The sequence below is a fragment of the Pollicipes pollicipes genome, unplaced genomic scaffold (assembly GCF_011947565.3).
Source record: "Pollicipes pollicipes isolate AB1234 unplaced genomic scaffold, Ppol_2.1 Scaffold_4379;HRSCAF=5155_pilon_pilon_pilon, whole genome shotgun sequence".
Classification (NCBI taxonomy): domain Eukaryota; kingdom Metazoa; phylum Arthropoda; class Thecostraca; order Pollicipedomorpha; family Pollicipedidae; genus Pollicipes; species Pollicipes pollicipes.
Genome location: NW_023596481.1, coordinates 50,856 through 65,601, shown reverse-complemented (window position 1 = coordinate 65,601; position 14,746 = coordinate 50,856). Strand labels below are relative to the sequence as shown.

At 50.3% G+C, this 14,746-nt stretch overlaps 1 protein-coding gene across 1 annotated transcript; it reads left to right on the top strand.

The window, feature by feature from the left end:
* Positions 1–771: 771 nt before the first annotated feature.
* On the top strand, positions 772–14,415 carry LOC119097781 (tachykinin-like peptides receptor 86C; the record flags this gene model as incomplete). The annotated part of the gene is made up of 7 exons (XM_037220753.1): positions 772–961; positions 2,684–2,786; positions 5,219–5,357; positions 9,010–9,062; positions 11,976–12,093; positions 12,620–12,699; positions 14,272–14,415. Coding segments are annotated over exons 1-7 (827 nt in total), but the record flags the coding sequence as incomplete, so codon positions are not given.
* Positions 14,416–14,746: the final 331 nt, after the last annotated feature.

The window sequence follows — 14,746 nt, the reverse complement described above, 5'->3', positions numbered from 1 at the left end:
TAATTATTATATTCATATCCTCATGGAGATATATGAATGAGAACCGTTTATGAGTTGAAAGTTCTCATGAGACTTGAGAACTTGAGACTTGTGAACTGAGGTCACATAGGCTTACGTTTTGATCAGTCCGGAAAATGCACGCCCATGTCCACTATCCCATCTCCCCTGGTTCTCACCCTGATGCAGCGATGGAGGCCGGGAGGCATTTGTTGGCATTCTTAATTTTATTCAGCACCTCGTGGTCATTGAATTTCCGCTTTTCCGCTGTGAAAACAAACCGTGTCTTTTGATGCGCCAAATGGCTGATACGCTTTAGTAGAACGGAATATTCACGTGTAGTACTCTACACCTGCGTTTGTGTGTGGTGTGGTTCGAGACGAACTGAACCCGCGCGCTCCTATCTCCCATCTGAACCGCATAGTGCCCGCTCAGACAGCCCCCCCCCCCCCCCCCACTTCCTTTTCCTGCCCGCATGTCTGTGGACCCGGCAAGGCGACGGCACTTCGGACTTCAGAATGTGAGGGCCTGGCAGAGGTCACAAAGTCAACAGAAGTCGTTACGCTGTTGCGAATAGTTCTGTATTCCCCTGACCACTCGCTGCGTACCTCTCATGCCGGTTTATCTTACGTGCTCGCCAAACACACAGCCGCTGGGCCAGAATTCATCTGACGACGCCCCTCGGCGCCCTTTGAGTGGCGCAGGGCACCGCCTTCAGCAGAGCAGAGGGGACTCACGCCCCACTGTTCACCCGCAGGAGGACGTCGTGTCGCGATGCTCGAGGCTTCTTCGGACATATGGCAGCTGCGGCTCCTACTGGAGCACAACTTCGGCGCGCAGGCTGGCGCCCGGCCGGACGGCTTCGCCATGGCGTCGTGGGCAGCGCTCGGCTGGGCCGTCGCCTTCGGGGCCATGCTCGTCATCGCCATCGCCGGCAACAGCCTGGTCTGCGCCATCATTCTGAGTAAGGCGTCGCTTCGCCGACGAGGCACGGCGCTTCGCGCGCAGCCAGCCGTCGCCTCATGCGCTCACTAGACTGTTACAGGGACGTGTGTCGAGTCTAGTAGTTGCTTCCCCGGGCTGCAGACGTTTCGCTGATTAAGTGGCGCTTCGCCAATCGCATTGGGTATTGGTGCTTCTCCGTGTCGGGTAAGATGCGAGTCTCCTCGCGAAGAGCCCGCGGATTTTCTCGCGAGGCGGATGGGAGTCGCCCCAGAGGTGAGCCTCTTGCCAGACAAGGGGCGGGTGTTTGTGCTTGGATAGTAGGACGTGCGGGCTACCTAGCCGCCGCTAAGACCTACAATCATGTTAGTGAGTTGTTTCTGCAAGCCACCGATACGCCCTTTCCTTGTAGAACCTGACCTAATTATCTAATCTATTTTCAATCGCTATCAGTACTCTACATGATTGGCTGACCGCAATTATTTCTGAAAGCTTTATTAATTTGACCTTGTAGGCGTATGGCACTATCTGTTTTAAGAGTATTGTGGGACACTTTGACCGCGATATTTAAAAGGGAGGGATCTCATCGGACCAACTAACCACACATATGTGCAGTGCAGATTATGCAAGGTAAAATGACCCAGGTCAACATTTTGCTTATAGGAACGTACTGCCAGGAGTAATCTGCGTCGCTTACTCAACTGCAAAACTAAAAACAGCCTTGTGTGACTTAGGTCACCATGACATTCAAAAGGTCAAACAAGATCACTGACATTAAATGGGTATATGACCTTTTTCTTAGAACAGGTTTTGGGAACACTTTGGAGACCAACTTGGAGTTTGGCCTTGTTTGACGCTATTTGACCGGAAGGTCATAACCTATGAGCTACAAACTCCGACCTAAGTGAGCTCAGGTACAGACCAACGCGTCCTGTAAGCTTGTTGTCCCTAGCTCTCTTAGTTCCTTAGATCTCAGGCAGGGGTCAAATTGACCCCCACCGGAGCGAAGGCTATTGGCTGGCCGCCCGGGCGCGTGTTAAGTTGAAGTATTGTAATATTTAGCACGTCACACAAATTTTTTGGTGGGCCAAGGCTTTTGAGTAAATTATTTAATGCCGGACTCGAAGTTTACTTGGACGAATATCGCTCCACTGCCGTCGAAAGAAGTGCACTCAAAAGCGCATGAGTGGGGGGTTGCAACCAACGGAAAAGCGTGACGGTGGCCTCTTCTGTGGGGCCCCACGTAGGACGAACGTGGATTAAAACGTCGTGGTAAAAGATGATCCGCTTGCACTAAACGGCCTATATTTTAGATATTAGATACAAGTCAAAATGAACAATAGCTCTTGTGCGCAAGAGCTGTTCCATCCGACGTGTGCCGAATGTCACAAATATTGGCATTGCTATGTGCTTGATCATATTTGTTCCCGTAAAGTGTCTTTTATCAAAGCCCCTCCAAATTCTGAAAACAAAACATTTGTAGGGTGAGGGTGAAGATAAACCAGCAAAGCCGTGCCCTCTCAAACTTTAAAGTTGCTTTTTCATAGCTATTATAGAATGGAACCTTTGCCAAACACCCTATGGTAAGTACCGTGGCGTGAGTGTTTTAGTACAAAGCATGAAGTGGCCAGCATACGCCTCCGGTCGTCAGAGCGCCAAACCAGAACCAAACCTAACCCAACCAGAACAAACCTGCCTGACTTCGACCCATTTGTGTTCCAGCTCACCGTCACATGCGAAACAGCACACAACTGCTTCCTGGCCAACCTCAGCGTCGCCAACCTGCTCATGATCAGCCTGGAACTGGTACCTTCAACTTCATTCTACGTGGTGTACGCCGACTGGCGGTTTGGCCTTGCCCTTCTGCATCATCAGGCAACTTCGTGTCCAGCCTGACGGTCACCAGCCAGCGTCTTCAGCCTCGTCGCTGTCTCGATAGAAAGGTGGACTTTATTTCCGGTTGTGGCCGTGTTATGTGGACGCTGCGTGCGATGATAATGATACATGTCGGCAGGTTCCCGGCGAAGTCGGCAGGCTGTGCGACGGGGGAGGACCGGTCCACGCGACCGCGGCGATGTCAGGAGCCTGCGCGACGGGGAAGGATCGGCCCACGCGACCGCGGCGGGGTCAGGAGGCCGTGTGACGGGAGGAGCGGTCCACGTGACCGCGGCGGGGTCAGGAAGCTGTGTGACGGGACGTGACCGCGGCTGGGTCAGGAGGCCGTGTGACGGGAGAGGATCGGTCCACGCGACCGCGGCGGGGTCGGGAGGCTGCACGACGGGGGAGGATCGGTCCACGTGGCCGCGGCGGGGGCGGGAGGCTGCGCGACGGGGGAGGACCGGTCCACGCGACCGTGGCGGGGGCGGGAGGCTGTGCGACGGGACGTGACCGCGGGGGGTCAGGAGGCCGTGTGACGGGGAGGATTGGTCCACATGACCGCGGGGGTCAGGAGGCCGTGTGACGGGGGAGGGTCGGTCCACGCGACCGCGGCGGGGGGCGGGAGGCGCGCGACGGGACGTGACCGCGGCGGGGTCAGGAGGCCGTGTGACGGGAGGAGCGGTCCACACGACCGCGGCGGGGGTCAGGAGGATGCACAACGAGGGGGATCGGTCCACGCGACGCGGCGGGGGTTGCCGGATAGATACCGAGCTGAAATGCAGCTCTGCGTGGCGACGTCTGAGTTCAGAGAGGATGATCTGCCGGGAGTAAGGTGTTAACGGAATGTTCCGTGATGCAGGTCCAGGGTCCACGATGTTTTCCTATCATAAACGTAAAATCACTGCATGATAAGGCCACCAACTGCGTCCAGCTCAGCACGCCAGCGCCAGATAATTTCGGGCAATGTTTCCTAGTAAGTTGTTTCATCTGAAAGGTGTCACATGTCCACCATAGACGAACGCCCCGCGGGAAGCGGGGAATGGGTATGCAGCCAACACAAAAACGTAGAAAGCTGCGCCCCGAAACTGTGAAAGAGGTGCGAAGAGCGCCGCTTTTCAAAACCACTGATGGGAGGCCACGCTTCGGTCACTGCTGGCAGTGAGCTTGAGGCGTACGTGATCGCAAGTTGTTCAGTGCATTTGCGAGGAACATTATTCGACATAGATAAGACAGCAGCATTAGTCTTATCCTCGGAGAAAAAAAACAAGAATGGAGATAACGTTGGGTTGATACTTCAGCAACAGGACTTTTATCGGAATGATAGCAAATAGTTTCTACAGTGAGTAAGTCCTCTATGACTTTTGCTATTGTTTCGATAAGGCATGTTGCCGAAATATCAACCCAACCATATGTCCATTCTGCTGGTTTTTCTCCGAGGGGTTAAGGCTAATACTGCTGTCTCATCTACGTTCGTGACTGCGCTTCACTGGCATTCAGTCAGAATAGTGCTTTGGCAAGGAATTATTCCCTGACGGGTTTCGCATTACACGCAGCATTGCAGATCCTATGCATGTGAGCACCTTCATCCCCCTGAAATGTGAGGTTACCACCTCTCAATGGGTTGGTGATCTGAATTACCACTGCATGAACTTGACACCAAATGTGCTTCTACATTGTGCAGAGACATGTGTGGGTATTAGCAACACTCCCTAGTGCATACCCCAAGCTGCATGGGCACTGCATGCACAGACGCCAGTCCTGTCATCCAGCGCGAAAAGGCTGACACTTCTCTGCTCGCATGTGTCTAAAGGAATGGGATTTTGCCTAGGGGACGGAGGAGCATGTCACTTAAACCGTGTGCCATGTGGCATAAGATATACGGGCGATGCATGGAAAGATAACCCGCTATCCACACGACCCTCAGACTTTAACCCCCTGGCAGGATTCGTTCCAAACCGCACATTACTGGCGAGAAATGTAAACAAGCTAGAGAAGCCCCTGTGAAACGACAGTACCCATAGATTCCCGAAATTATGTTTGACGTGTCGCATTGGTGTAGCAAAGATCACCACGCAAGCGTCGGGCCCGTGGCTAGTGGCGAAGCGGCCGGTGGCCCGTTTCATGGCTTGTAATTCTGCGACTTCATGACCAGCCGCAGGCGGTGATTTTGAGATTAACAGTCCTCCATCTCACACCTGCGAGGATCCACGTGTGCGCCAAATTGGCGGCAGGGTCCCCATTCGCCGCCAAGCTTCCGGCCCACTTCCGGGGGCCGCGGTCCGCGGTCCTTCCGAGGACCACACGGTCCGCCACTTGCGGGCGTGACGCTCAGCTGGTCGTGACTCGCAGCGTGACGGCAGTGTGTCGGTGGAGGCGTCACGACTCTGGGGCTGGCCTGCAGATACATGGTGATCGTGCGGGGCCGCTGCACCGCAAGAATCCGACGCGACGAGGTGGTCGGCTGCATCATTCTCATCTGGGTGTGCAGTGGCTGCCTGTCGGTGCCACACCTGCTCTACTCGGGACATCGTCACGCACCGGTGAGACGCACTGCAGCCGTTATGGGTGTCGTCATGGTGCAGTCCGTAAGGTTGTCGTGGTACGATCGTAAAGGTGCCGTCGGGGTACAGTCGTAAGGGTGCAGTCAGGATGTGGTCGTAAGGGTGCAGTAGGGGTATGGTCGTAAGGGTGCAGTCGGGATGCAGTCCTAAGGGTGCAGTCGAGGTGCAGTCGTAATGATGTCGTTGTGCAGTCGTGGCGATGCAGTCGTAAAGGGTGTCTTCATGGTACAGTCATAAGGGCGCCTCGTAAGAGTTCCGTCGGGGTGCAAACCTAAGGATGTCGTGATGCATTCGCGGGGTTGTGCTGCGATCATAGAGGTGCCGTCGGGGTACAGTCGTAAAGGTGCAGTCGTAAAGATACCATTCGGAATTATTTTCGGCAGTGCCGTGGTGCAAACTGCGCTCAAACCTAACGGGGGGGGGGGGGGATGGGAGATCACGAGTTCCCTTAGGCCGCAATACTGGCAGGGACGTAGCACTGGGTAACACGTTTCTGAGTCGCACAGTATGCTATCAGTTGCTTTTTGGTGCTGCTGGTGAAATGTAATTAATCGCATGCGTCTTTACCATGGTGTGCTGAGTGCCCGCGAGATTTGTAATGATGTGCGTGAGGAGTAAATTGTGTTAATCCAGTTACCTGGATGATAGCTTAGTGGAATCAATTCTACTTAACTGAAGAAAAGCAAGAGCCCTGCACCCGATAGCTCAGTTTGTCAGAGCATCCGCATTACAGTTCAACCTACTGCGGCGGGATGGGCTCAAGACCGGCTTTGAGTATTGCAAATTGCAACTGACTGGCACCACCCGCGGCCGATATAAGTGGTGGCACTAAAGATCACGTGATATGATGGACAGGGCGTACTGTAGGCGAGCATTTCGTACGTTGCACTTTTCCGCTCGGCCGAATTCTGCCCCTGACTGGGGATTTCACGAATCGGTGGTGTCACCAGGTTTCACCAGGACAGCAAATCATGTTTAAGTGTGGATGCTCATCTGAGGAATCCGACAATACAAGCAGTTCGCATGAACAAACAAATAATAAAATCGCTGTGATATTGACGGATAACCAATATGTCTACCATGTGCAACGAGGGCTGCTAAGCGCTTAATAACGGGCTTTAGCACCCTGTCAGTGCATTCTCCTTCGACAAGTCTGGTATCAATGCTTCTCTCTAATGCGGAGTTACTTGGCCTGGTATGCACGCCTGACAATCAGTACAAGTAGGAATGTCCACCTGAATGCTGAGAAAACTCGCGACGCAGGGTATTGGGAGGAAAGAAGGAAAACTCGCGACGCAGGGTACTGGGAGCGTTCATACGGGTCCAGAAAGTCCAGGAGTGGCGGCAGGTTCTCACCCATACCTCCATCACTGGGTGGCATGCATTGTTGTACTTTTATTAAGAGCACTTCGTCCGCATGCCATCAAGCTCCAGTGACAGCATACTACACTGACAGCGATAGGCATCAACAGATACCGACCAACGTTTCATAGAAGTAGCGGTTTTCTGTTACAGATGCATTTACTCTCGCGCTGCTCGGGTTACTTTGGGTAGGGGAAGCGTGGGTATAGGGTCACAAAAGACGCTTTTTTGTGTAGGTATGACGTTAAAGGGTCTCGAAAAAATTAACGCGCTTTTTGCTTGCATTTGACACTCATGTAATTTGATTTAATTGCACTGTTCCCCACATTTTGTCTTGCTCTTGTTCTTTTTCGTCAAATTTCGTTTGCCGTCCAGCACATCCTGCTCACTTTGTACGGAGCTTAAATGGGGTTAAAGTTATTGTTCATTTCCATGATATTGAATCAAGCATCAGATGGCATGAATAGGCCAGTTTCTTACCACTGGTATGCACTTTTTTGCACTTCCAAGTGCAAAAAACTGATCTAGGAAACCATGTCATCAGTTAGTAACTATGTTCCTCAAAACCTCATCGTTTGATTGCGTCATGGAACGCTTGTACGACTGCGGAACGGCTTGCAAACTGGCCGGGAAAAATTCCCACCGTAGCGGACGAGCCAACACATCTGTAGTACTTCAACGTGTCAATAGGTGGGGTGGTAATCGATACGATGTTTGCAGAATCCAACTGTCGAGATGTGCGGATGCTTTGGCTCCTTTTATGTGTTTACTTGCGTTCACATATTCGGTTGTGGCGCTTTACTTGAAGAAAATGCTCCACATTAGGAGGTATTGAAACACCCATCAGATATGCTAAGTTTACTTATAATTTTTGGTATGGTCTTAAGTAAAAAACTTCTCTAGGCAGCACAATTTCTGACCAAAAGATGTGTTTCTAAATACAGCATCGTCGTCGTACGTTACACAACATTGATTAAAACCCAGCTGATGGCTGTTAGACCTGGAAATTGTGTTCCAGAACGCCAGATATGAACGACTCGACAATTATTTTGTCTTGGCCTTGATCGCGTGTGGCTAATGAAATGGTAGGATTTGAATGACTTTATTACGGTGTCGTGGATACCTGGGTGACATTGAAACAGTTTGAACAAAATTTTCTGCACATCTTTACGAGCGTGGTGATTCAAGAAACTAGAGGGTTTAGGACTTAGGAGGACAGAGCTGTGAACTGCACCAAATGACCCACAAAAGTTATTGTGGTTCAGTTTTGGGAAGTTGGTCTTTTTGACGTTCTTAGGTCACTGATCTGGGTAGATCAAACCTTGGAATTTTCCACGAAGGATGCCAAATTCAGAGATCTGCAGGTGCTGATCATTTCGTGCTGCTGCTGGCGTTTGCTTTGGCTGGCGGTCTTTTTTCGACTGTGTTCGAAAAAACCGTAGAACGGAAGGGCTGTGACTGATCTGAATGAACTTCAAACTAGCTATCTCGGTTCAAAACCTCAAAAAATGTGGAAGAACTCCCCCTTCATCCCTACACTATGCAATCCAACTGGCCAATCTATATGATGCAAACCACAGCAAAACTATCGATTAATATTTCGTGTTCTGAACAATGGTAGGTCTTGAAAAGTTACTACAGAAATATGAGCTGTCAAAACCCCAAAACCTCTACACACCCAGCGTGGATATTTTTTTACTTGCAAAAATCTTGCCAACTCTCGGTATTTTGCACTTTGCCTAAATCCACACGCTTCTTCACGCGACGTGGATTTCATTTCCAGCGCTGCATGGACCCATGTGACGAATTTGGTCTCCGTTGGTCAATGCCCTCCGGCTCTCCAGCGTTCTTTTATCTCTGATGCTGTGTGTAGATAACATGTGAAAGACAAGTCATTACATTTCCTGAAAAGGACTAGCGGTCATCGAACACTCGTACCTGCGTTTAACGAAGCCCGACTCCTAACTTGTTCTGCATGGCAGAGGTACCTGTGATCAACGCTCGTCTTGTGCCGTAGTAATTCTCAATGATCTTAATAATCCGTGGTAATCAGCCCGCGAGTCAGGGGACCGCTCCAGTGCCACTGACAGTGCGGCCGTTTGCGACAGCAGGCTACCCTCCGGCGACGAGGTATCGCGGCTGCGTTTCTGGTCTGGGCCCGACGGGACTGCGGCAAACCTCCTTCGCCGATTACGTGTGAGTAGTCGGCATTGAGTCGGCAGCGAGTCAGGCAGCGAGTCAGCGCTAACCCTAACACTGACTCGGCTAGCACTGCACCGACTCACACTGCGGCTCGCTAGGTCGGCGCCGTGGCGGGCCGTGGTAAGGTGGCTGCCACGCTCCGGCGTTACTCCACAGCGCCGGCTGGTGGCCATCGCAGCGCGCAACAAAGTACCTCCCAGTCCCTGCCCGCACAGGCCAGGCGGGGACTCAGCTCACTTACTGAGGCTATTTCTTGGGAGCAGTGGACGTGGTCCGCACGGTGGCTGAGCTCACGTCGTGTTAAGGCCATGATAATGCTGGCGATAGTGGTGATGATCTGCCTACGAAGCCCTTATGGCCTGCCCGTTGCATGACGAGCTTCTCTGCCGTGTTACTGCATAAGCATGACGCTATCGGCCCTTGAGGCGTGTGTTTTGCCTGTGTGCGAGTCTGCATGCGGGCGGCCGTGCTCACCGTCACCAGTCGAACATTTATGTGTCACGACGATTATGGTGGAAACCACCGGTCTTGAGCGTCCCCTGACACGGGGGACGCCTCCCACACTTTCAAAGCTCTCGCACTGGGCAGCCTGACACGCTACCGTCTACGGCTGTCACCAAAACAATGTTTCGTGCACAGTCGAAGTGTCACTGACGTGCCGTCTGTTTTGTAGGTACAACATCGTCTTCCTCTGTATCACCTACATCCTGCCCATGCTGTTCATGGGCCATTTTGCTACACGATAATATGGTAAGTTTTTCAACCGGGGGCCAATGGTGAGAGGTAGGAACGTCTGTTTTTTGTTAAGGACTTCCTCCCTTTGCTTCGTTTTGATGCTCACCGTGCGATTAATTTAAGGATGTATCGTCGCAGGTGGTGAGTACGCTTAAGTTGGCAGCAACCCGTGTAAGAAGCCTGTGTATTATAAGGTGTCCCTTTCACCGAAGCACAACAATTAAAATCACCAATTCGTCCACGCCTCGACAATCTGGAGATCCTAGTCCAGAACTGACCGTAGGTCCCAGTAGATGTCGCCATTTAAACCGTACCCCGCATGTTTGCCGAGGCACTCGGGCAAGGGACCTCGTATGACCTCATCATCGTGCATGTGACGTCACTACAGGCCGCCAGCTGTGGAGGCCTGGCAGCACCGGCTTCAAAACGACCGCCGAGCTCTCAGCCATCCGCTCTCGACGAAAGGTCAGCCCGGCAAAGGATCGTAACAGCAGCACTTCTTAACATATATATATATATATATAATATATATATATACTATATATATATATATATATATATATAATATATATATATAAACGCATGTACCGCCATAGTCCGTAGTAAGTCAAACTTGGATATACTCGAACTCTGGAAGTCTCACAAAAAAACTGAAAAAGTCTCACACAAAACTGCAACGCAAAGAATCAACGAAATTCAGGACGCTGCAAGTGTCGGTAGGCTAGTGCTTCTTCACAAGTGATGGAAAGTCTTATAAACGTTTCACTGCGACAAAAAGGACACCGTGGCTGTTGAATAAGGAATGCCACTTTCACGCCACGTTATCAGACAGCAACCTTTTTGGTGTTAAATCTCTAGTGCATAAAGTTTAAGATAATAAGATTACATTCCACTGCTCGTCGTCATGTACAGCAGAAAGCCAGTAAATGTAAGCAGTGGAATGACATTTTCTGGCTCGCCATGTAGTGTCCATCATTTGAAAATTCCAACTTAAGTCCCATGGAACTAAATCATAAAGTACCGCAAACGTAAAATGACGAATAAGTATAGGAATAACGAAACGAAAACCGTTCTGGGATAAATTAAGCAAGTTGCTTCATAGACCGGACGATTTTCATGAATTTCGCTGCCGTTTATCTCATGTGTCATGCATCAGAGACAAATAGGCTTATAGTTCCGTTTACATGGCGAAAACAGTTACAGGAATGATGAGATTAACATCAAACGATAGTGTACGGTTTAGTTCAACAACCGGTATTTCTGATTTTCTCGCCAACAAGTTGCATTTATAATATTTCGACCTGTTTGGGACTATCCGAACTGACTTTTGACGATGTTTGTTAGATGTATTTTTTATAGGGAAGATAGGCTGAGCTAAAATTTTGGAAGCATACTGCTGATGCAAGTTATTCGAGGCATACCATCACTGTAAACAATTAAGACAACACTGAAGCAAACCAACTACCTCTGGAAACAGCATATATCTCTATACAAAATTACAGTGACGGTTTTTGCCATTACTTATTCAAGCTTACCTTACCTGTTTAAGCTGCCGGCATGTACTTAGATATGTGCTTGTTTTTCATGCGCAAATGTTATTTTTCCCGTAGAATTCTTTCTAGAGAAAGAGTTTCCGAAGCATTTTTAACGTATAATATGGCGTGCGTCATGATGACACAACGGCGGGTTTCGCGTAAAATAAGCGTCTAGAAATGCACACCGCGCCTGCCGCTCACCATGCCGTGTGACCACCGCTCACCGGGCCATGTGATCATTTTCACACGGAACACCCTGTTTTGGCTCACTGCTGTCACCAACCATCACACCTGCGTCTCTCCGGTCTCGTTCCGAGTGACGTACTTCTCACTGTTCTCGTTCCCCGTGTCTGGTGACATCTCGTCTCTTATGTCGTCCCACGTCCGTCTCAGTTTCATCTCTCATGCCGTCCCACGTCCGTCTCACGTCTCATCTCTAATGACGTCCCACGTCCGTCTCACGTCTCCCCTCTCATGCCGTCCCAATCCGTCTCAGTTTCATTTCTCACGCCATCCCACTCCCGCATGACGTCTTCTCTCTCATGCCGTCTCACGTCCGCTGACGTCTCCTCTCTCACGCCGTCCGACACACGTCTCAGTCTCATATATCATGCCGTCCCACGTCCAGTCTCAGTCTCATATCTCATATCAATCCACGTCCCTGTCTCACAGTCTCCTCTCTTATGCCGTCTCACGTCCGTCTCAGTCTCATCTCCTATGCCGTCCCACGCCCGCCTGACATCTCCTCCCGCCTCGTCGACAGGATCGCCCGCAAGTTCATAGTGGTGGTGGTGGCGTTCGCTCTCCTGTGGCTGCCTCACCAGGTGTCATGCGTGTACACCTACCACGACTTATGGCTCGCCCAACGGAAATACGTCCAGGTACGGGGCTTGGTAATGTGTTTCGTGGGCGAGTCATTTTATGTGTTGCACAGCTGACTTTCATACAGGAACAGCTAACAAGCCATGATGAATACATGGTAAATATATGGCATCTATGTATGACAGGCAGTCGCGCGCAGCTTCGCTGACCCATCGCCCCGTTCTTCTTAAATGTCAATGCTCCTACCTGCTGTCACTACGGCTCAGGACTGTTCCAATTCTTAGTCTGATCTAGACTCAACCGGTCAACTCCTTCAGTGTTTTTTCTGCGTAAAAATTGTTATATTTACACGGCCGATATCACTGGAATCAATGCAGTTTAATATGTAGGAACTGAACAAACTGACAGAAACTCAGCATGTGATACATGCATCAATATATATATATATATATATATATATATATATATATATATATATATATATATACATATATGATGGACACTGCGATTGCGTTATGACTTTTGACAGAGGAAGCATCCACCGTGACGTCATTTTGCGTTTGTTTTACTGTGACTCGTTTTCAGCACTTGATCCTGGGATTCTACTGGCTCGCAATGTCTCATTCTATGGTCAACCCATTCATCTACTTCTGGAAGAACGGAAGGTCAGTCAGCTCCGTCAAATAAGGTACAGTTTGTTGATATTTACTGCGCTATTTTTCTGTGGAGGGGACATATGATTTCACGCCTTCATATCTACTGAGGTTGAACCTAAAACAAACCATAACACGCTGCTGCTTGTGTGAGGACTGCTTTCCCATTAAGCATGTTGCGATAAGGTGTCCAATTATGAAATACTTGATTCTAGAGTAGCACAATTTTCATTGTTTTACGTGGAATTGGGAGTTTTTGTTCTGACAATTATCCACGTTCTATCAGAAGATATTATGCAGAGAGAGTATGCCACCTTTAGGCATGTTTCAAAATGACACCCAGACGAGGCCCTCTAGATCAGTTATGTCTGACAACAACGGTGGAGTGTTCCATTGCAAGGCCAGCAACATGTAGTAGGGAAATAAATATTTATTTTACATTGTCCAACCGACGCAAACAACACTTCGACGCGGCCCTAAGCTCCTGCTTTCTTTCTTAATAGTCCCAAATTATATTTTTGCGATGGGTTATCTTGGTGCATACAGTAGATTTAATTGGTATATTTACCGTACCCTCTGCCACTGCGCTTGGGAATATCACAGCAATCTCGCTCACAAACGACATGGAAGTTGGTTTGACAGCGAGAAAAAGTGACGCGCAAACCGCAGCGATTTTCTTGGTGCATCTGTAATGAGATGGTCAGAATGTATTCTGCTATTCAGGGGTGTGAGTGACGTCACTAGAAATGAACGTCTGTGGTTGGCGTGGCGGCCAGCGCCAGCCGCTCAGCAATCAGCGTTTTGGTGGAGCATTATCATCGTAAGTCATTTTCGCGTGAGCTGATTTATCCTGATAGAGCAAACAAGTTCAAAAACCATGGCAAGATATGTTAGGCGCCCATATGAAATGGCGATTTGCGGTGAAAGATTGTCTGCGTAGAGATCGCTTACATTTTGAGATGGATGGGAGTTAAAAGTGGGTCCTAGAACAGTTTAAAAAAGTTGTGACGAAAGCTGCTGCCGGGCCGAATTTTTATGCACGACACGCCATTTTTCCCCACTCGAGATGTGGTACTTGGTCTCAATAGCCCCATAGCTGAAATGCCGGATACACGAAAGAGAGGTCGTGCGTTCGTGGCGGGAGCAATCCAGAAGTTATCTACAAGTTCGCTATGGAATATGATGAAGCGCATTCTGCCAGCTAACGCATGTCATTGGTGTGACGCAGTGTTCAGCTCTTCCCGAGTCTTGAAGACATATCGACGTAACAACCTCTTAAGTTAAAGTGCATTCATCATTGTAGCATCTACGCCATACTACCTTCAGTTAGGGGCTCCCAACCGTTAATCGTGAGCTAAAGTCATAGCTAACATTGCACATCTAGTGTACTTCTAGTATTGCACCGCAATTATATACTTTACTTTGCTCTACCAGGTAGCGATTACCCGATCTGGCGCTGACCCGTGACAGGCGCTGACCCGTGACAGGCGGTGACCGGTGACCGGTGGCGACCGGTGGCCGGGGTTAACCCGTGCTGACACCTGACCGGCCTGTGCTGACCCCTGACCGGTCTGGTGCTGGCAGGTTTCGGTCTTGCCTGGCCGGCTGGTGCTGCCGCTCTGATAAACACTCCGGCATGGACATCAAGGTGCAGGTGCCGCTCGCGGGAATGACGCCCGCGGCATTGCCGACCGGTAAGCGGAAGCTGATGCTGATGGAGCTGGGAGTGTGAGCAGACGGTGCTGTACGGGCCCTGGGACTGCTTGGAGCAGGGATCGTGTACAGCTGGAACTGTATGGGGCTGGGACTGAGTGGGGCTGGGACTGTGTGGAGCTGGGACTGTATGGGGCTGGGACTGTGTGGAGATGAAACTGTGTGGGGCTGGGACTGTGTGGAGCTAGGACTGTGGGGAGTGGGGATTGTGTGGAGTTGGGACTTAAGAGAGTTGGGCCGGTATGGAGCTGGGACTGTGTGGAGCTGTGGCTATGGGGAATGGAGCCTGTGTAGAGTTAGGATGGCGAAGAGTTGGGACTGCTTAGAGCTACAGTTGTGTGAAACA